This window comes from Dendrobates tinctorius, unplaced genomic scaffold, assembly GCF_039654945.1.
Source record: "Dendrobates tinctorius isolate UK_male_01 unplaced genomic scaffold, ASM3965494v1 ptg000160l, whole genome shotgun sequence".
Taxonomy (NCBI): Eukaryota; Metazoa; Chordata; class Amphibia; order Anura; family Dendrobatidae; genus Dendrobates; species Dendrobates tinctorius.
The window spans coordinates 28,762,342-28,783,818 of NW_027361827.1; the positions used below are offsets into that span (position 1 = coordinate 28,762,342).

The following is a 21,477-nucleotide window of genomic DNA, read 5'->3' on the forward strand; positions in this document are numbered from 1 at the left end:
ACTGCCCAATTGGATAAACTTGGTCTGAGTGCTGTCTGTTTTTTTTTTACGGACTACAATCAAATCAAAAATTCAGTCATGTGAACCTTCAAATCTAGTGTTTAGATTTCAGCTACTGTGGCATGTAAAAGTTTGGGCACCTCTGGTAATAAAAATATTGTTATTGTGAAAAGTTAAAGGGCCTAAAGTTAAAGATGACAGATTTCCTTTTAATTTTCAGCAAAAAAATATATATATTGTAATCTTTCACATGTTTTAAAATTACCAAAAGGAAATTGGGCAGCGGCAAAAGTTTGGGCACCATGCATGGTTACTACCTTGTAGCACCCCCTTTTGAAAGTATGGCAGCTTGTAAACACTTTTTGCCGCCAGACAAGAGTCTTAATTCTTGTTTGAGTGATTTTCATCCATTCTTCCTTGGAAAATTCATCCAGTTCTGTGAGATTCCTGGGTCGTCTTGCATGATGTTCAGATCTGGGGACAGTTAGGGTTATTGTAAAATCTTCAGCTTGCCCCTATTGGGTTAGTCTATTGTTGATTTTGATGTGTGTTTAGGGTCATTATACATTTGTAGAAGCCATTCTCTTTTCAACTTCAGCTTTTTGACAGATGGTGTTAAGTTTGCATCAAGAATTTGTTGAAATTTCATTAAATCCATTCTTCCTTCTACCCCTGAAATGTTTCCAGTGGCATTGACTGCAACACAACCCCAAAGCATGTTTGATCTACTCCAATGCTTAATAGTTTTTGTGTTGTTCTTTTCCTGAAATTCTGTGACCTTTTTTCTCCACACATACCTTTTATCATTGTATCCAAAGAGTTCTATTTTATGTTCATCTGTCCAAAATGATTCTGGCTTGTTTAGATGTTGTTTAGCATACTTCTGACGTTGAATTTTATGGTGAGGACACAGGAGAGGTTTTCTTCTGACGACTCTTCCATGAAGGCCATATTTGTGCAGGTGTCTCTGAACATTAGAAGAATGTACAACAACTCCAGAGTTTGCTATTTTTTTCTGAAGGTCTTCTGCAGTCAAGCGGGGTTCTGATTTGCCTCACTAGCAATCCTACTAGCAGCTCTCACTGAAATTTAGCTTAATCTTAAGGACCTTATCTTGACCATCATTGTTCCTGTTAACTGCCATTTCTTAATTACATTTCTAACTGAGGAAAAGGCAACTTGAAAACAATTTTCTATCTTCTTATAGTCTTCTCCTGCTTTGTTGGCCTCCACTATCTTCATTTTCAGAGTGCTAGGCAGCTGCTTAGAAGAACCCATGGCTGCTGTTTTTTGGAACAAGGTTAGAGGAGGCTGAGTTTTTATAAAACATCTATATTTAAAAATAGGTACAGTGGCGCTTCAGTGCATAAGGGTTTCAGCAGCAAATACTAGATAATAAATAATTCAAATCAAACACAAAATAGTATGCGCTCAAAATACTTATTCATATAATGGGATAATAACGCACAAAAATGCAATAGTTAGCAGGAGGACAACGGTATAAGTTCTAAATAAAAACTGCCAAGTAGTCCCATAAAAGTCCAGATAAAAAAAAGTGTATTTTGTCCCAAGTAGAGGATAAATCCGAAGAGAGTTAGTCTTATATACTGAATTAAAAACAATGCACCAGCACGACGGAGTAAACTTCAATTAATCATACCGGAGATTTTTATCATTAAGATATACCTCTATTGATGGTGTAGAGAGAGTCCTCCGTGAAATGCGAAATCTTATCTTCACTTTATAAACACAGCGTATTGGCAAGTACCTGATACAAGCGCTGTCCCAGCCGGTGACAGCCGCTTGTGAAGATCCTCCAGACAATTCAGCCGCGGTGAGTTTCTCGTGCTCTCGGCATTCGCATTCTTCTCCGGTGCAGGACCTGCGTGACGTCAGATGACACGTGACACCCTCAGCTTTGATATCTACAAGTTGCAGCAAGGACCAAAAAACTTTCCAATGCGTTTTGGAGACTGTCTGTCTCCTTCCTTAGGGATGGTCCTGCTCACAATTACAGAGTTATTTATACGGTCTTGCTGCTTCAGCTAATAGCATTATTGATTAGTCAGTAAAAGACAAATTATTCAGCAATCATCAGGGGACAGAGTGCGGCGGCAGCACCCGGCAGCACCAGGGACAGAGCGTGGCAGCAAGCACCGGACACCCCGCAGCAGCAGCACAGATGAGGTATACCGCATTGTAAGACGCACCCCCATTTTCCCCCCAAATTTGGGGGAAAAAAGTGTGTCTTACAAAGCAAAAAATACGGTATATATATGTAGTAGCAAAAGAAGGAGAAAAAAGTTACAGCACCAGGCGTCTCTTCATAAAAATCTTCAATATTTTATTTTCTTGACGGGCACGCAGCCCCTAAACACCTGACGCGTTTCAAGCAAAGTTCTTAGTCATAGGCATATGAACAAAACATAAAAACATCCTTATATACCCATTCCATTAAGTAAAACCATGTACACCTGTTACTTGACATGATTGGTTTACATTCATTACAAATTCAAATGTGGGTCAGCCTACCAGAAATCATGATGCCTACACAGATTATCACCTCCTTATCCACACGAAATAAGTTTGCAAAAGACATCTCTACTTACTCAGTATAGCAACTCTATGCGTTTATTTAAAACAAAAAAAAACACAGTAAGGCTACTTTCAGACTTGCGTTATGAAGCCGCTGCTAAGCTCCGCCCCAGCCGCGCCTCCTCCGGTCAGCTAGTATGTTTTTGCCGGCACATGCGCCCTTTTTGCGCTACACCAACGTGCGCCAAACTCACCGTGTTGCATTTTCGTGCGCTCGGCGCAGTGCAAAAAGGGCGCATGCGCCGGCAAAAACATACCAGCGCATTGTCAGCGTACCCAACGCTAAATATAGGGTTACGCCGGTCTCATGCAGCATCATGCACCCATAGGCGGAGCTGGCTGGAGGAGGTATGGCCGGGGCAGAGCTTAGCGGCGGCCCTGCGCTGCGCCTCATAACACAAGTCTGAAAGTAGCCTAACATCCATTACAGCCTGTGTGCTGTGTGTCACAGCTGAGCATCTGCTACAATAACATCCAGTGGAATACTACGCCTACTTTTGAAGCTTTGCCTCCTCCGGGCCTTTCCGTGCGAGACTCCCTGCCTGCATCTTGACAATATGTGATCTGATTTCTCTCTATGTTTCTCTCCATATGAAGTTTCTAGGTGCACCGATAGGATTATCCAGCTCTTTTTTGTTTCAAGCATAAACTTTTATTTCAGGAAATAGTGAGCCTACAGTAGCCTGCCGGCTGGCGATCGCTGTCACTGCAATGATACGCATATGCTATATACTGTACATGAATCTCTCTGAATCTATTTAAACAATTTAGTGTAAAACTGATGAACGTCTAACGAACTAAACATGTTGTACACTTTCTTCATGCTGTAGATCAATTCACCAGATTGAGGGCCAGATTCTTGGACTTTTTTGTATGTATACACCTAATCATTCGGGAAGTCCCTTCGAAACGTATAGATACGTCAAATGTCAAGAAGGGGTTAATCACCTAATTGAGCACACTATGTTGTTCTATACAGCAACATCACCATCTCCTGAGATCTGCAGATGAAATAGCATGGCAATTACAGGCTCCCAGCAGACATGGAAACCCATTAGTTCCTTAAGATTGCATAATGGGGGTCTGATAGGAACTAGTGCGCGCATGCGCCACAAATGACATCATTTAAATATTGCTGTGAGATTCACAGGGCCATTGACATGGTTAAACTGCAGCAATCGGAGCAAGCTCTTGTTGCTGCAGTTACAGGCAGATGCCAGCTATACAACACAGCCGCATCGGCTTCGTATGAAGCGGGCTCCACTCCTTAGGCAGGTTCATACTTTGCTTATTAACTTATGATGAAAATGTACATCACAGGTCGTTCAGCAGTTATTTTAATGGCCAATTGTTAACAACAATATTGCATTTAGAAAAGTATATTAGGTGGCGATATCCCCTAAAAGGGAATGTGTCACTTCATATTTGTACACTAATCCACCAAGATGCCATTATACTGCTAGGGTTTAGGGTATTTAACATGTCACTCTCCCAAACTCTCCATTGTAGCAAGTTTATCTTTACATAAGTGTGAACCTTCCACGTAAACTTTGGGTGAAATGTCAGGAGTACTGTAGAGTCTTAACATGTTCTTGATGCCACAGAATTCGACTCGCGACATAAGCATATCATTTGGAGAGTTTTGGTACCCTATTTGGTATGCTATTCTGCCTAGGTGCCATTACTTGCCGTTTCAGCACTGAAGCACAGCAGTCACTGGGTTCGGGTCTGACAGGCCAAGTGTTTCCCTCTGCGATCAGATTGCCGACGCTCTGCGCTGCTGTGTATAGTGCACAGTGTGACGCGAGGGCAGTAGCATATCACTGCGCATTCCAAAAGTCATGGCGGGCGTGCACAATGGAAGCCGAGAGCAGGCAGAAACTATAACCATGCCTCTATAACTGCTGAAATGGGGATTTCGGCTGGCTGGGTGGGACTGCTCAGAATATCCGAATTGTCTACCTACTTAAAGTATGCAGCAACACAAGATTAAAATATTGCTTTTACAATTGTGCTAAAAATGTTTCCCTTATCATTAGGTTTGCTAGAAATGAATTACTGCACGCTGTAATTAGTTAATAGGGATAAATCCTTCTGTCAGGTTCATTTCAATAAACACTTGATACTGTGGTGACCTCAGATAGGCATGGTTATTCTTATGACAAATCTTCTTCAATATACTGTATTTCTTAATATGGACTTCATTGTGATAATATATAATTACTGCCACAACTGGTAAAATTGATGGGGAAAGAAAGTTTGCCGAAACATACATTTAACATGGACAGATTGGAACCTTGTCTACTTATTCCAGTCATATTTTTTAATATAGATAGATAAAATCATATGAAACGAGTAACAAGTCTATTATGTTTTTATGCTATTAAAAATTAAAAAAAAAACTGTTCTTAAATGTCCTGTAGCTGAGATGGTGATATTCAATATCATTGCCCTGTGTGCTATGTCTCTCAGTTTAATGTCTACATTAATTTGGCATGACTATGTTCCTGAAATGAACATAGTAACATAGTTATTAAGGTTGAAGGAAGACTTTAAGTTCATCTAGTTCAACCCATATCCTATCCTAACTTGCCCTAACATGAAGATCAGCAAGATGTTGTATCTTTTAATAGAAGTTACAGGTGTTTCTCACAAAATTAGAATATCATCAAACAGTTAATTTATTTTAGTTCTTCAATCCAAAAAGTGAAACTCATATATTATATAGGGTCATTACAAACAGAGTGATCTATTTCTTATGTTTATTTCTGTTTATGTTGATTATGGCTTACAGCTAATGAAAATCCAAACATCATTAGCTCAGTAAATTAGAATAATTAACAAAAACACCTGCAAAGACTTCCTAAGCATTTAAAAAGGCCCCTTAGTCTTTTTCAGTAGTCTACACAATCATGGGGAAGACTGCTGACTTGACAGATGTCCAGAAGGCAGTCATTGACACACTCCACAGGGATGGTAAGCCACAAAAGGTCATTGCTAAAGAAGCTGGCTGTTCACAGAGTGCTGTATCTAAGCATATTAATGGAAAGTTGAGTGGAAGGAAAAAGTGTGGTAGACAAAGGTGCACAAGCAACCACAGACTTGAAAGGATTGTTAAGAAAAGGTCATTCAAAAATATGGGGGGGGAGATTCACAAGGAGTGGACTGCTGCTGGAGTCATTGCTTCAAGAGCAACCACAGACACACACACACACGTATCCAAGACATGGGCTACAAGTATCGCATTCCTTGTGTTAAGCCACTCATGACCAATAGACAATGCCAGAAGCGTCTTACCTCGGCCAAGGAGAAAAAGAACTGGACTGTTGATCAGTGGTCCAAGGTGTTGTTTTCAGATGAAAGTAAATTTTACATTTCATTTGGAAATCAAGGTCCCAGAGTCTGGAGGAAGAGTGGAGAGACACAATCCAAGCTGCTTGAGGTCTAGTGTGAAGTTTCCACAATCAGTGATGGTTTGTAGAGCCATGTCATCTGATGGTGTAGCTCCACTGTGTTTTATCAAGACCAAAGTCAGCGCAGCCATCTATCAGGATATTTTAGAGCACTTCATGCTTCCCTCTGCCCACAAGCTTTTTGGAGATGGAAATTTCATTCTCCAGCAGGACTTGGCACCTGTCCACACTGCCAAAAGTACCAATACCTGGTTTAAAAACAACAGTATCACTGTGCTTGATTGGCCAGCAAACTCACCTGACCTTAACCCCATAGAGAATCTATGGAGTATTGTCAAGAGGAAGATGAGACACCAGACCCCACAATGCAGACGATCTGAAGGCTGCTATCAAAGCATCCTGGGCTTCCATAACACCTCAGCAGTGCCACAAGCTGATCGCCTCCATGCCACGCCACACTGATGCAATAATTGTTACAGAAGGAACACCGACCAAGTATTGAGTGCATTTACTGAACACACATTTCAGTAGGCCAACATTTCGGATTTAAAAAAAAAAATTTCAAGCTGGTGTTATAAAGTATTCTAATTTACTGAGATAATGACTTTTGGGTTTTTATTGGCTGTAAGCCATAATCATCAATATTAACAGAAATAAACACTTGAAAAACATCACAATGTTTGTAATGACTAAAGTTGAGTGAATTTGTTCGGGTTCCCTCTTAGTCGGCAAGCTATAGTGCATACCGAATAAGCTGCAGATGGAACCCGGCTCCCGGGATCGCGCTGGCTGATCAGCTGATCGATGCCGCAGTTGCAAGTGTCGCGGCTGTATCATCGTCACAGCACATGCGTGGAGATCCCAACAAACAGGTTCTCCATGCATGTGCTGTGACTGTGACAAAGCCTCCACACATGCAGCTGCGGCATCGATCAGCTGCTCAGCCAGCGCGATCCAGGAATCTGGGTTCCATCTGCAGCTTATTCGAAAAGTGCTATAGCTTACCAAATAAGTAGGAACCCGAACAAATTCGTTCATCTCTAGTAATGACTCTATATAATATATGAAATTCACTTTTTGTATTGAGGAACTGAAATAAATTAACTTTTTGATGATATTCTAATTTTGTGAGAAGCACCTGAACATTCTAGATGCGATAATGAGTCCAATTGGAGACATCTATTTAAATAAAGAAAATGTACTCTGAAAAATAAAGTTTTAAAGATATTCACACGTAAAGTGAACCCTTCAGCAGGATTGTACTCAGTAACCTGCAGACACAGTCAGGTTGCGGCTATTACACTGATTAAAACAATTCCTGGGGTGAAGAAATCCGCCTTGTGGTTTTTGTGTAATCCATGTTAGAAGCTTTCAGGTAATTAGATACCGGTGCTCTGGGGCCAGATCTTAGGCAGAATCTTATCTTCCTGCTCTAAGCCGGAGAAACAAAGGAATGACCTGCTCACAGGCCGCCCCGAATAAGGAAGATGAAAACAAGATCGGGGGTGAAGAGGTTAAAGACTATTAGATTCTGCAGTAAAATAATTCTACTGTATTATCATTCATAATAATAATTATAATAATTGCAAGTATGTTTTTTACGTAGCTGCATTTCCATATTATTTACAGGCAATAGGAAATGCATTATGGATAAACAAAATAAAATAAGACCCAGGTGCAAAGTGTCACCGGAATTTTTGCAAACCCTTGTTCCCGACACTGTCAGGCTGAATTGCACTTCAAAGACACAGACGCTTGCTATTCAAGAGTGGATAAGCTTCTGAATAATAGACCTCAATGTGGCACAGGCCATAGACCAAACCAAAGCTTTTCTTAATCCCTCCTGATCTGTGCGGGCTTTAGGAATATAATGACTATGAAAACCTTTGGTGCGGCTGACAGGAAATAAATATTCAAGAGGACAAATGCAATATGAAGGCCCAAGCTTTGTCTATTAACAGACAGGATCAGTAGCATTGAAACTCTCAGAGGAGAATATTACAAGCATCCCTATTCCCTTAGTGCAGAGGTTAATCAAATCATACATTCAGTCAGGCAGGAGGAACGAAATGAACCTGCCAAGTATATATGCAAAGCAAGCAAAATTAAGGACTTCAGTTGTGCATTTAGCTTTTCATTATTCAATAATTTTTATTCAGAAATTCACTTTGCCTGATTTCTTATGGCACATTAATCATGCGTGCTCTTTTAATCTCTAGCACAGATGAAATCCCCAGAAAACCACTTTCTTCATTACTAAATATCTTCCTTTGTTAATATTTGGCACATACAGAGGCTTTGCATGACCACTCAACGCTACTCCACCATTTTAGGTATTAAATGACTTCAAAATGTAATGCTTAGATAAGAATAGTGCTAAAGTGCTAGATAAATTTCATGTTACCCATATACTAGCACTGGAGAAGGGGAGACAAAATGGAAGTCTTACGGCATACACATAGAGGAGTAAGCGCCATTTCCCCTGTATTCCCTCAAATGACTGAAAATAACCTGGGGTATCAGGGACAGCCACAACTGTATATTTGACCTCATTCACACATGAGTATTTGGTCAGTATTTTGCATCAGTGTTTGTATTTCAAAGCCAGGATTGGAACTTACAGAGGAAAAGAAAAACTGAAAGATTGACACCTGTTATGTGTTTTGGAGACGTACACAAATACTGATGAAGTACTGGTCAAAAATATTGACTTGTGAATGAGGTGTGATGCACCTGAAGGTTCAGTTATCACAGAGGTACTGCACCTCATCTAGAGGTGTGGTATCCCACTTCCCAGGTAGGGTGGAGACATCTGACCTGACTCTGACTCAACACCTGCACCCACCACACACTATAGCAGCAAGTGCTCCTATATCCCTGCTGGTTAGGAAAGGGTGTTGGGAGGTGGGTGGGGCTTGAGGGTTAGAGCAGGAGAATAGAAGGAAGTTAGGACAGTCTTCCCATAGGGGAAGAGGTGGAAGGACGTGCATAGGCAACCTTCCCATAGGGGAAGGGGGAAGGTGATAAACTTGTGCATCAGCTCCTGGTCTGGAGGAGCTGCTGGAAAGGACAGAAAGACAGAAGGAAGCTCCCTGAAGGGGAAAGGGATCCTAAGAGGAGGCATGGAGCAGTGGATGTACTGGCCGTGGGGCTCGTTCCACACTGGCGGACGTCGGGTGGAGGGATCAAGTCGTAGAAGGGTATCGGCCCCTAGCCTATTGGAGTGGACAACAGACTCAGCTAGAAAGCCGACTGCTGTGGCACCTTTAGGTACCTCAGCTACTAACCACAGTTATCTTCGCTGGAAAGGCAGCCAAAAGGGAACAAGGAAATGCAGAGAGTACATTATCCAACAAGGCCCACGGCTGCTGGCCTGGGACACTGACTGTGAGGTGTTGTGTAGGAAAGAGGCGAGTAGGCAACACAGTGAGATGTCCAGGGAAGGCATATACTGAAGGGAGTGCTGGGAAGGTGTATTCCATCTGCCTGGGAGTTGACTGAGCCCCTCACCTGAAGGACACGGCACCAAGCGGGTACCTGTGTACACCTCAACTGTGAGTAAAGCTTTGGAACTGCACCCAGCTGTGCCCTCTTAATTCTTTCCTCAACACTCACTCAGCACTGCTACATCTGCCACCAACATCAAATACAACATTACCATCTTCTACAACCCCCATCTGCCCTGGGACTAAGCTCTGCCTGTGGAGAGCTATTCCAACTCTGCTGCATCACACCATCAGTCTCAGAAGATCTGCACTGCAGCACTGGTCACCTATGACCAGATACCACAAGTGGCATCCCGAACACTTAATTATAAACTTTATCATCCCTTGTAAATATTCCCCTTCTATTGAACACCCGGGGCGACGGACCGGGTCACCGCCGCTGTGACACTGCCCCTTTAAGAAGAGGTCCGGTACCGAGTACCCAATGGCCCTGGTGGGCGCTCCAGAGGCCTAAGGCACTATGCCCATATAAACAAAAAAAAAGGGCATAACAAGATGCTAAGGACATTTATGCCGCCAGAGGAGTAAGGTTTTGTTTACACGGATTCACCAGCGGCACAAATGGACCACCGATGGATAAACATTTTGTAATCTGTGGTTATTTAAAAGCATGTTTACATAGGCAGACTACAATAAATGACTGAACAATGTATAGTAGATCCCTCAGTGCACATAGGCTGCGATATTTCTCAGGAGTGTGAATCCTGTTTACACAGGATGATGCACCACTGAGAACAAGAATGCGTCTTGCTCGTTAAGCAGGCAATGCCTGTAGAGATAAGCGGATCAGGCAAAATATGAAATTACCTGTATGTGTGCATTTTTCTGGGAATTTTGATTCACAGAAAAGGTATTCTCCACTAATTTAATGTCTCTTATTATGCTCCGGGACCACTTTGACACTGTGTTTACAAATTGTGTGATCTAGTGCTTGTACTCGCAGAACCATACCAGGCCTCATCAGAGTCGGAAGTCCTGGCCTTGCGTGAGAGAAGATGCGATGAGGATCAGATGGGTGATGGTGAGGAGTGGAGGAGTAGGAGAGGTGAGCAGTAAGGATTTTTTTTTACACTTAATGGTTAAAAAAAAAGGACGGCCGATGGCTCCGGTTTTGCTAAATCCACACTGAAGCAAATTACAAAAAATAATCCATATTTTGGCAAATGTGGATTTTTGTAATATTTGAGTAGCATTCAGTTCAATATATTCGCTCATCTCTAGCACCTCGTTTACAGGGAAATATTCGTTCATGTAAATGCAGCTTAAGTTTTTTTGCTAAAGGACAGGGAAGAATAATGCCAGCGTAACAAGGTCGGCAGCACACAGCACGTGGATATGCTTTTCCCATACTCCCTAATATAGTAGGACCGATATCAGAGCTATTACCCACTAGTGATTGATATTGAGTCTCCATATGTCTTTTCATTTTGAGATATATACAGCTCTGGCAAAAATTAATAGACCACTTTCAAATGTTCAGTTTGTCTGATTTTTCTCTTTATAGGTATATTTTTGAGTAAAATGTAAATTGCTCTTTTAGTCTATAAACTTCTGACAACATGTCTCTGAATTTCCAAGCAATACATTTTGTATTTTTTTCTGACAAAGAAAAATGGTCAAAATTAAAAAAAAACAGTGCTTTCAGACCTCAAGTAATGCAAAGAAAACAAGTTCATTATCATTTAGAAACAACAATACTAATGTTTTACCTCAGGAAGAGTTAAGAAATCAGTATTTTGTGGAATTATCGTGATTTTTAAAAACAGCTTTCCACCAGTCTTTCACACTGTTTTCTGGTTCAAAAATTTAAGCAGTTCCTTGTATGATGGCTTGTGACTATCCATCATCCTCTTGATTACATTCCAGAGGTTTTCAATGGGGTTCGGGTCTGGAGAATGGACTGCCCATGAAAGGGTGTTGACGTGGTGGTCTCTTAATTTTTTCCAGAGCTGTATATGTATATATATATATATATATATATATACTAGCTGAAGAGCCCGGCGCTGCCCGGGCATAGTAACTAATTGTGGTCAGTTATAGCAAATTATAATTATCCTCCATCCCATAGTCCCGTGCCCATATACCCATCATAAATATCCACGATCCCATAGGCCCGTGCCCATATACCCATCATACATATCCTCCATCCCATAGTCAAGTGCCCATATACCCATCATACATCCTTCATGTCATAGTCCCATGCCCATATACCCATCATACATATCCTCCATCCCATAGTCCCGTGCCCATATACCCATCATACATATCCGCCATCCCATAGTCCCGTGCCCATATACCCGTCATGCATATCCTCCATCCCATAGTCGAGTGTCCATATACCCATCATACATCCTTCATGTCATAGTCCCATGCCCATATACACATCATACATATCCTCCATCCCATAGTCCCGTGCCCATATACCCATCATACATATCTGCCATCCCATAGTCCCGTGCCCATATACCCGTCATGCATATCCTCCATCCCATAGTCGAGTGTCCATATACCCATCATACATCCTTCATCTCATAGTCCCATGCCCATATACCCATCATACATAACCTCCATCCCATAGTCCCGTGCCTATATACCCATCATACATATCCTCCATCCCATAGTCCCGTGCCCATATACCCATCATACATATCCTCCATCCCATAGTCCCATGCCCATATACCCATCATACATATCCGCCATCCCATAGTCCCGTGCCCATATACCCGTCATACATATCCTCCATCCCATAGTCCAGTGCCCATATACCCATCACACATCCTCCATCCCATAGTCCCGTGCCCATATACCCGTCATACATATCCTCCATCCAATAGTCCAGTGCCCATATACCCATCACACATCCTCCAACCCATAGTCAACCATTATGACATCATAATGAGCGGCAGCAGGGCTTGCAACCTATGATGACATCAGCGTCGCCATGGCAACCATTGTGACATCATAATGAGGGGCAGAGCTTGATACGCACACACTGGTTCCCCAGTATGCAAATAGGGGCATTATGACATCATAATGAGGGGCGGGGCTTGACACACACACACTTTTTCCCCAGTATGAAGATGGGGGCAAATTTGTTTGGTGAATTGGAATGCGCGGGGTTAAAATTTTGCCTCACAACATAGCTTAGGACGCTCTCGGGGTCCAGACGTGTGACTGTGCCAAATTTTATGGCTGTAGCTGCGACGGTGCGGATGCCTATCCCGGACATACACACATACATACATACACACACACATACATACATACATACATACATACATACACACTTTGAGCTTTATATATATATATACATACATACATACACACACACCAGTTGGGGTTTCTCATTAAAACATTATGTAAATAAAGAATGCAAGCTGTTGTTACATCCTGTTCTACAGACATATGTGCGTCATAGTTTAAAGAGTACTTAAAGTGTGTGTCTAACATGTTTATGAAAGCTGCTCATTGTTTAGATTGCATTATTCCAAGAAGACCACACAGAGATCTACAGGAAAAGAATGTCACCATCCATTAGTGCCCTTTACATATACGTACTTATAGAAAGAACACGAGATGAAGATATAGTATATCTTGACTTCAGCAAAGCATTTGACAAAGTATCTCACACAATCCTTATTGAAAAAATGGCTAAGTATGGAATGGACAAGGCAACTGTTAGGTGGATTCATAATTGGCTTAGTGATCGGACCCAAAGAGTGGTCGTAAGTAGCTGCACATCCAATTGGAGGAATGTCTCAATTGGAGTACCACAGGGCTCTGTCCTGGGCCCTGTATTGTTCAACATCTTTATGAATGATTTAGAAGAAGGATTTGAGGGTAAACTGTTTAAATTTGCTGATGACACAAAGCTAGGAGGGATAGCTAATACTAGAGAAGAGAGAGAGAGGATTCAAAAAGATATAAATAAACTGGAGCAGTGGGCAGCAACTAACAGAATGGTTTTTAACAGGGAAAAATGCAAAGTACTACATCTGGGCAATAAAAATGAAAAAAGCATATACAGAGTGGGAGGAATAGGGCTAAGCAACAGCACATGTGAAAAAGACTTGGGTATACTATTAGGTCACATACTGAATATGAATCAACAGTGTGATGCAGCAGCAAAAAAGGCAAATGCTATTCTAGGATGTTGTGATGGTTACGTGTGACTGGACACACCGCCTCCAGCAGGGCGAATTTCTCTGACACAAGTGACCCTGGATACACCGCCTCCAGTAGGGCGAATTTAAATAATATAACGTGCAGCCGGATACACTGCCTCCAGCAGGCAAATTTCAGAATTACACGTGTACCTGGATACACCGCCTCCAGCAGGGTGAATTTAAATAATAAAGGGAAACACCAGGGATACCGATACAATGGAGGGCCCTGCAATAGGGAACGGGGACGTGGAGACCTCCTGCACTCCCCTGAAAAAAAAATTGAAAACAAAAAAAAAATATAAGAAATAAAAACTGTCTCCATAAACTGTCCGTAGTATCATTGTAAAACCAGGTCACTTTTAAAGTGTGGGTATACATGCAATTCCAAAACCAGGTCACTTTAAGTGTGGGTATACATACAATACCAAGGTTTTTTTTTCTTTTAAAGGGAACAGTAGGTGTAGTGTTGGGAAGGTTGCGCATTGTGCATATCAACATTCAACGTTAACCATTAAATTAAAGAGGAGGGGCAACCAGTAAAGTACTTATTATTTTTCTGTGGTTTTGGTATAATTTTTTTGGGGTGGTTTTTCAATCAAAATGTATCTTACAAACCTTTTTTTTCTAATGATCCTTTTTATATTGCTTTACAAGTGTATTTATACTTGCAGATCCATTCAGGAAGCACCACCAGTCAGGCTGCAGCAGAGCCACCAGCCAGGCCGCAGCAGAGACCCGCCAGCCAGGCAGAAACAGAGCCGCATCCTACACCGCTAGGCAAACACTTCTTTTTTAACAGTAAGTATAAAGGCCTGAAAGCTTGTTGATCCTTTGTATAGTAGCTTTACAAGTGTCTTTTTATACTTGCAGATCCGTTCAGGAAGAGCCGCCAGCCAGGCCGCAGCAGAGACCTGCCAGCCAGGCCGCAGCAGAGCCACATCCTACACCGCTAGGCAAACACTTCTATTTTCCCAGTAAGTATAAAGGCCTGAAAGCTTGTTGATCCTTTGTATAGTAGCGTTACAAGTGTCTTTTTATACTTGCAGATCCATTCAGGAAGAGCCGCCAGCCAGGCCGCAGCAGAGCCACCAGCCAGGCCGCAGCAGTTTGTTAATAATGTCTTCTTCTGGGAGCCCCCCTCACAGCATCAACGAACTGAGGTAATATAAATAAAAAAATTTTTTTACTCTTATTTTCCCCTTTTTTTTTTTACCCTATATGCATGTATTATGTTTTCACAGGAAGCGGAATCTGAGGAGCTTCCAGGAGGAGACATGCAGGGTGGAGAAATGCAAGGAGGGGGCGCGCAGAGTGCAAGTTTAGCAGATACAAATACTGACATACATAGCACCCAACACAAACATTCATCACAGCACACACAATAACTACACATCCATCCAAGCAAATAATCATGTTTTTATTTTTTATAGTCTTCTCAATCTGGTGCCCGCACTAGAGCGACTCCCAGGACATCCCAGCGTCGTCGAGGTGATGCTTCCGGTGGACAGTGAACAGTAAGTAACACTTATTTGGCTTATTGTTTAATGAACTTCATGTGTATGAATTTATTATTAATTTTTTTTTTCACAGGCTTCACAGCGTGCTCCCACCAGAGATTATGACGAGGGGATCATAGATGTGGACACCGTCACCGAGGCGATGCGAGAGCGGGAGCCGCTGTGGAACATGGCGGACCGCTGCCATGCTGACCAACCAACCACCCGACGTCATTGGGATGAAGTCTGCTTGGCGGTTATAGAAAACTGGGAGGAGCTCGATGAGAGGGCCCAGGATTTAGCGCGTAAGTATTCAGATTTCAGTAAGTTATGTTACAGCATGTGAAGAGTTGAATACTAACCACTTTGTTTTTTTGTGCTTCACATGTGACAGGGTTATCACATGGTGGCGGTCACTCAGGGATCGCTTCAAGAGGGACTTCAACAAGGAGATGCAGGCCCCGAGTGGATCGAGAGGATGCAGGAGCAGCTGGTATAAATACTACAGAGCCCTGTCATTCCTCCGGTTGATGATGGTGAGCAGAAGGTAAATATTTCACACACCATTTCTGTAGTACAAATGTTTACATGTTCAACCTAATTTTTTATTTTCAGCAAGGCCAATGAAATATCTATATATTAATATTTTTTTTCACTTTTATAGCACCATCTGCAGCACTCAGGAGCCTGCTTCTGAGTTGGCTCCCTCTGGAGGGATCCCTTCGGCGACTGTCACCGGGGACCACGTCGAGGTACTCGACCCCTCTGTACCTTCCCTCTTGTCTCGTCCCTCTTTCCCATCCACCAGCACTGGAGCAGCAGGGCAGACTTCATCACATGAAGCTGCAGGTGACGATTTAGAGTACCCTTTACCCCACCCCTCTGACACTGCCGCAACATCTCTACCAACTTTAGGTTCTGCACGGCAGCGTCTGAGAGGTCAGGAAAGGATGTTTTTCTCTGACTGTTTGAATCTGAATGCATCCATCCAGAATGCATTCCGACTTTTAGGACAACAGATAACTTCTGGGTTGAACATGATAAATCAAAATATCATGGAACTCAGAAGTTATACGGAGAGGATGCACTCAGAGGCAAACCAGGCGCCGAGACATATTTTTTTTCAATCAGTTGTCCAGCACATGGAAAATCTGAATCCTCACCTGCAGATGCATGTGATGCAAAGCTGTCACAATGCTCTAGTGACTGCAATCTCCCAGGCCTCCCAACCTACCAATCTACCTATTCCATCACCTTCTCATTCCACCGTCCATCCTCCCCCCGTCCATCCTCCCACCGTCCATCCTACCACCGTACATCCTACCACCGCCCTTCCTCCCACCGTCAATCCTCCTAGCATCCATCGTCCTACCACTCCTCCTTTCTCAATTTCACCATTCCATTCTTCCCAGTACCTTCCTTCCCCATTGCATTATACCCCAATGACCTCACCGTACCCACCCCCACCCACACCTTCAATGTTCCCACCAACCTCCTCTGTCCATCAACTCCCGTCCCAACCTCATGTTTTAAACCCCACTTCTGATCCTTCCCAACCTTGTTCCCAGTCCCCCCCCCTCGAAGTGGTCAGCCCTGTTAACCCCTCCGATGATATCTCCATCCAACAATACCGGCATTTGTAAAAAATGTTTAAAAAACATTGTTAAAATAAATAAATTTCTTTTTGTTTGAAAATAATTTTATTGTGTTGGTTAATTTTTTCTTTAGTGTTAAGTAAAAAAACATTACACCGGTGGTGTTGAGATTAAACACACTACATTTTTTGGTAAAGGTACAAAAAGGTTAAAGGTACACCAGTGGTGTACAGGTAAAATAACCAACATTTTTTGGTAAAGGTACAAAAAGGGTCAAGGAACAACAGTGGTGTACATGTAAAAAACACCACACTTTTTGTACACAAAATTGGTGTAAAGGAAACAAAACTATTAAACAAAAATGGAAAAATTACAAAAGTTTCTGTTATACAAAAAAGGAACCTTGGTATAACATTACAAAAAAAAAAAAAAAAAATTAAACCATGTCATCTTGCCAGTCAACTCTTCCTTCCGGTGATACAAAATAATCAGCAAATGTGTCCCTCATTTTTGTAACTGAAAGAGTACTCCGAACACTTGTCAGGTGATAATCCCACAAGGTGGTTTCACAAACATTTTCTTCCATGGAAACAGGTTCCTTTGAAATTACAAAATTGTGCAGGATGACACAGGCCTTCACCACCTCATCCACAGTCTCAGTTTTCATTTTTATGGCAGTTAACAGCACTCTCCATTTTGATGTTAAAATCCCAAAAGCACACTCCACCACTCTTCGTGCTCTTGCTAATCGATAGTTAAAGATTTTTTTCTTGTGTGTCAATCCATGACTTGCGTATGGCTTGAGAAGATGTTTAGACAGTTGAAATGCGTTGTCACTAACACACATAAATGGCATTGGTGGGCCTGTTGTTCCAGGGAGTGGTGTTGGAGGTGAGAAATCAAAAGTTTCTCCATACAAACGACGGCCCATTGCAGACATCTTGAAAACCTGTGAATCATTTGATCGACCATACGCACCAATATCGACCGCAACAAATTTGCATTTTGAGTCAGCAATTGCCATCAGTACAATTGAGAAGAATTTCTTATAATTGAAGTTTTCTGATCTGGATCCAACGGGTTTCACAATCCTTATGTGCTTCCCATCCACTGCACCAACACAATTAGGAAACTGACATATTTCTTGAAATTTTTCCGCAATCTCAAGCCACCTTTCCTGTGTTGGCTGTGGGATGTACTCCTCCTGTAGACAATCCCACAATGCCCGGCAGGTCTGTTGGACTATTCCAGATATTGTAGATATCCCAAGCCGGAACTGGTAATGGAGGGAAGAAAAGGATTCTCCAGTTGCCAGGAATCTCTTATAAAAGGGGAAAAAAGCAATTTAATGCAAACTACGAGCAAGAACATGACAATAAAAGTCTGCAGAATCCGAAAACTTTTAAATAAAAGATAACAAATCAAAGGGTCACCATCAGACACTCCACCAGTGTTATTGAAAAGCGCAAGTAGGTGTCCCTTCTCTGGATTTGCGCTCCAACACGCTCCACCAAAATCTCAAACAGGTCGTGCCTCATCCGCACATAATTGAAGAACTTCTCTGGGTTATCCCTCAATTCCAGATAAAGTGTTGAAAAAACTCCAAGGGTGCATTTATAGGATGAATCCACTGCCGTCTCTTCTTTTGCCGACGCAGGATGCGCAGTCTTGTTTCCTACTTCTGGCAAACAAGAATTGCTAAACGATTGCACTCAAAATCAAAATCCACACAGATGCTATTAATATTCGCTATTACTCCTTCCATCTCTGCCACTAGCTCTACAACCTTTCAAAGATATTGTGTTAAAACACCCTATATATAGTTTTCAACTAGTTTCCAGGATCCAATCACGTTTGGGAGCAGTTTCCAAAAGCCAATCATACTTGGGAGCATCCCATTTTGGAAGTGTGGAAAAACGGATCCGTCAAAAAACAGATCCAATGGATGACAAAAACGGGTGCAAACGGATGATACGGATCCATTTTTTGACGGATCCATATTAAAATCCGTACAGCGGATCCGTCAAAAAACGGATCCGTATCATCCGCTTGAATCCGTTTTGACACATTTATAGCGGATCCGTCAATCCGCCACGATGTCGGATCTTGACTGACGCCAAAAAACTGAAGTGTGAAAAAGGCCTTAGTCTTTAGGTTACAATCACCAGCCAGGTGCTGTGTTCTCTGGGTCAATGGTCCAGCCAGCTCTCAGGCAGTTTGTGTGCACTTTTCCAGGACCCTGTTTTTGTGTACTTTCCGAGGTCGTCTCTCTGCGCTGGCTCATGCCCTCCTGCCCTGTGCCTCACACACAGTGTCCCAAGCCAGCAGCCTCAGGTCCTGTTGGGCGACGATCTCCTGGTCCCCTTGACTCTATGTGGCTGCCTTTTTATCAATTGTGTGTGGATTTGGCTGTCACACGTACAGCTGCTACAGCCTCCAGTTCACTAGCTGAGTCCTAGTCTCTCCACTAGTCTGGGACCAGTTCCCACTGCGACCTGGTCTCTCCACCCGACTACGGTCGGCGTGGATTCGGGCGCAACGGGTGGATTCTTCTCTTCCCTGGCCCCTAGGACCCCTTCTCTTCACTAGAGCCCCTCTCCATCACTTCTCTTCTATCTTGACACTTGCTCCAACTGACTCCTGTTTCCATGACAATTCTCCTCTACCAACTGTCAGCTTTCACTCCAGCTGTCCTACTCTTATCTACTTCCTCCACCCACATCCTCTACCTAGTTCCCCCCTGGCCTGGAAGTTTTTGACATTTAGCCACCTTGCATTGGAGATGGCAAATTTTAAGACATTATTTCAGTTAGTGTCTAAAACCAGATTCTTTTAGAAAAGCATTGGCTTTGATACAGTTCTCCCAAGGTATTTTGGTGCTATGCAGATAAAATGGAGTTGTCCCTACATCTTTCTCCAACTATGCTGAATGCCACCGTAAATCTAACCTTCTCTGCAAATTTAGATTGTGACTTGGGACAGGAACTGATGTAAGTGACGTCAATTTTTGAACAGCACTGTGAAATAGCCTTGCTAAGAGTAACAGATTCGAGTTCAAACATGGGAGGAGGATGTGGACTAGGTGGACTATCAGTGACTATTTATTTTTTTCTCATGGGCTAAGAACAGATAAGCAAATAGTTGCCATCTACGTCTCTGTTCTGCCTAGCGCAGATCTCTGCCGGCTCAGAGTAGTCATGGACTGCTCCTGCTGGCAATGCTGCTTCCCATGATGTCATGTCAGCAGAGAAGCTCTTCCTCTTCTAGTTTGCTCTGTCGATGTGGAAGTTTGACAACAGAACAGAGCAGAAGATAAGCAGATGCTCTGTCAACATGACATCACGGGAAGATGTAGGAGCAGTCGCAGACCACTCTAGGCTGGCAAAGTTCGGTCCCGGACAAAACATGCTTTAGTTAGTATCAAGCCGCCTGTAGGATCTTAGGCCCATTAGAAAAACATAAAATAATCCTGGCTATCCCCTTTAAAACAAAAGAGGACAGAGAATTTGGGATTTTCTTTATTGATCCAAAAGAGTCCAAACACAAACCAATGCAATCTGCAAAAAAAAGGAAATAACCCTTGAGCATCCCATGCGGCAAAGAGGATGAAGAAATGTAGAAATTGAGTTGTTTTTACAGAACTAGAGAAATCTATTTAATTACTCATATGTGGTATACAAGTTCAACTACCCTGTATTGGTGAACACTTATTCTCAGATTTAGTAAGTGCCTGAAATACTGTGCGATAGATAATTGACCTGCGGCATGCTGCTGTATCAAACTCAAAATTGCCTAAACATGAAGCTCTTAAATATGTGTTCTAGATAGACTTGTAGCAAGTGAACTATTCAGGGTCTTCTCTTGGGACATGGAGTCATTTTTAAGCTATACATCAAATGGGAGTGCCAGGGGAGAAGGCCATTGTTTCTGTAGGCATTAATATGTTGGCAGATGGCACGCTACATTACCTCATGTTCACTATGTTTTGACCACACTTCCCAGGGGTGCTTGCAGAATTAGTACACTCATTAAATTAGCATTTCTTTGTCTTGGACTTCTGACAGTCACCAAACTGACGAAAGACCTATGTGTTACCGATAAAATTGAGACATGGAAAAAAATCCCCTTGTATATAGGAAGAGGAGCGGCATGAAAGATGCTATGGCAGCTCCATGTAATTGCTCTTTTTGTAATCTACCAAGGCAAGAAACAGTACTGGGCTGAGACATGTAATAAAGAACGATGTCATACATTAGACTGTATCCCCGACACACAGCCACAATACTCTGACCTCTGATCTAGTCTACCTATTGTGTTGTCAGTGATGACAAAGGCAGCCTCTTCTTCCAGCCGCCAGGTATTGGTGCTTTTCATGCATTCACTTTCATTGTATAGCATTGCTCTTGGTGGAATCCAGAGCTGATGCCCATTGTAAGAAGGTGTTAGACTATATTTTTTATGTCAGCCAGCTCATAGATAAGGTACATATAAAAGAGTGATATGAATGATAGAAGATAGGCTCTGTAGGCCAGTTCATGCTCACCATGCACAATACAAGCTAGTTCCAGTGTCTACCACCCTAAAGAGGACCTGATTCACCAAAAAGGAAAGAGTTAAAGAGGTATTCTCATATCCAAGATGCTATCCTAATATGTAGTAGGCGTAATAATAATCATAATAGCAAATACCTCCAATTTGAAATGTAG

The 21,477-nt window shown here is 42.4% G+C and overlaps 1 protein-coding gene across 3 annotated transcripts in view; it reads right to left on the reverse strand.

The window, feature by feature from the left end:
- IGFBPL1 (insulin like growth factor binding protein like 1) overlaps window positions 1-21,477 on the reverse strand; it is a 93,493-nt gene that overhangs the window by 69,881 nt on the left and 2,135 nt on the right. For 2 of the 3 annotated variants that reach the window (XM_073549748.1, XM_073549746.1), the window contains exon 2: window positions 1,769-1,882. The exons of the other annotated variant lie outside the window; for it this stretch is intronic. In XM_073549748.1, coding sequence (XP_073405849.1) covers window positions 1,769-1,882 — 114 coding nt within the window. The remainder of the gene's footprint in view (window positions 1-1,768; window positions 1,883-21,477) is intronic. 3 annotated transcript variants of the gene reach the window in all.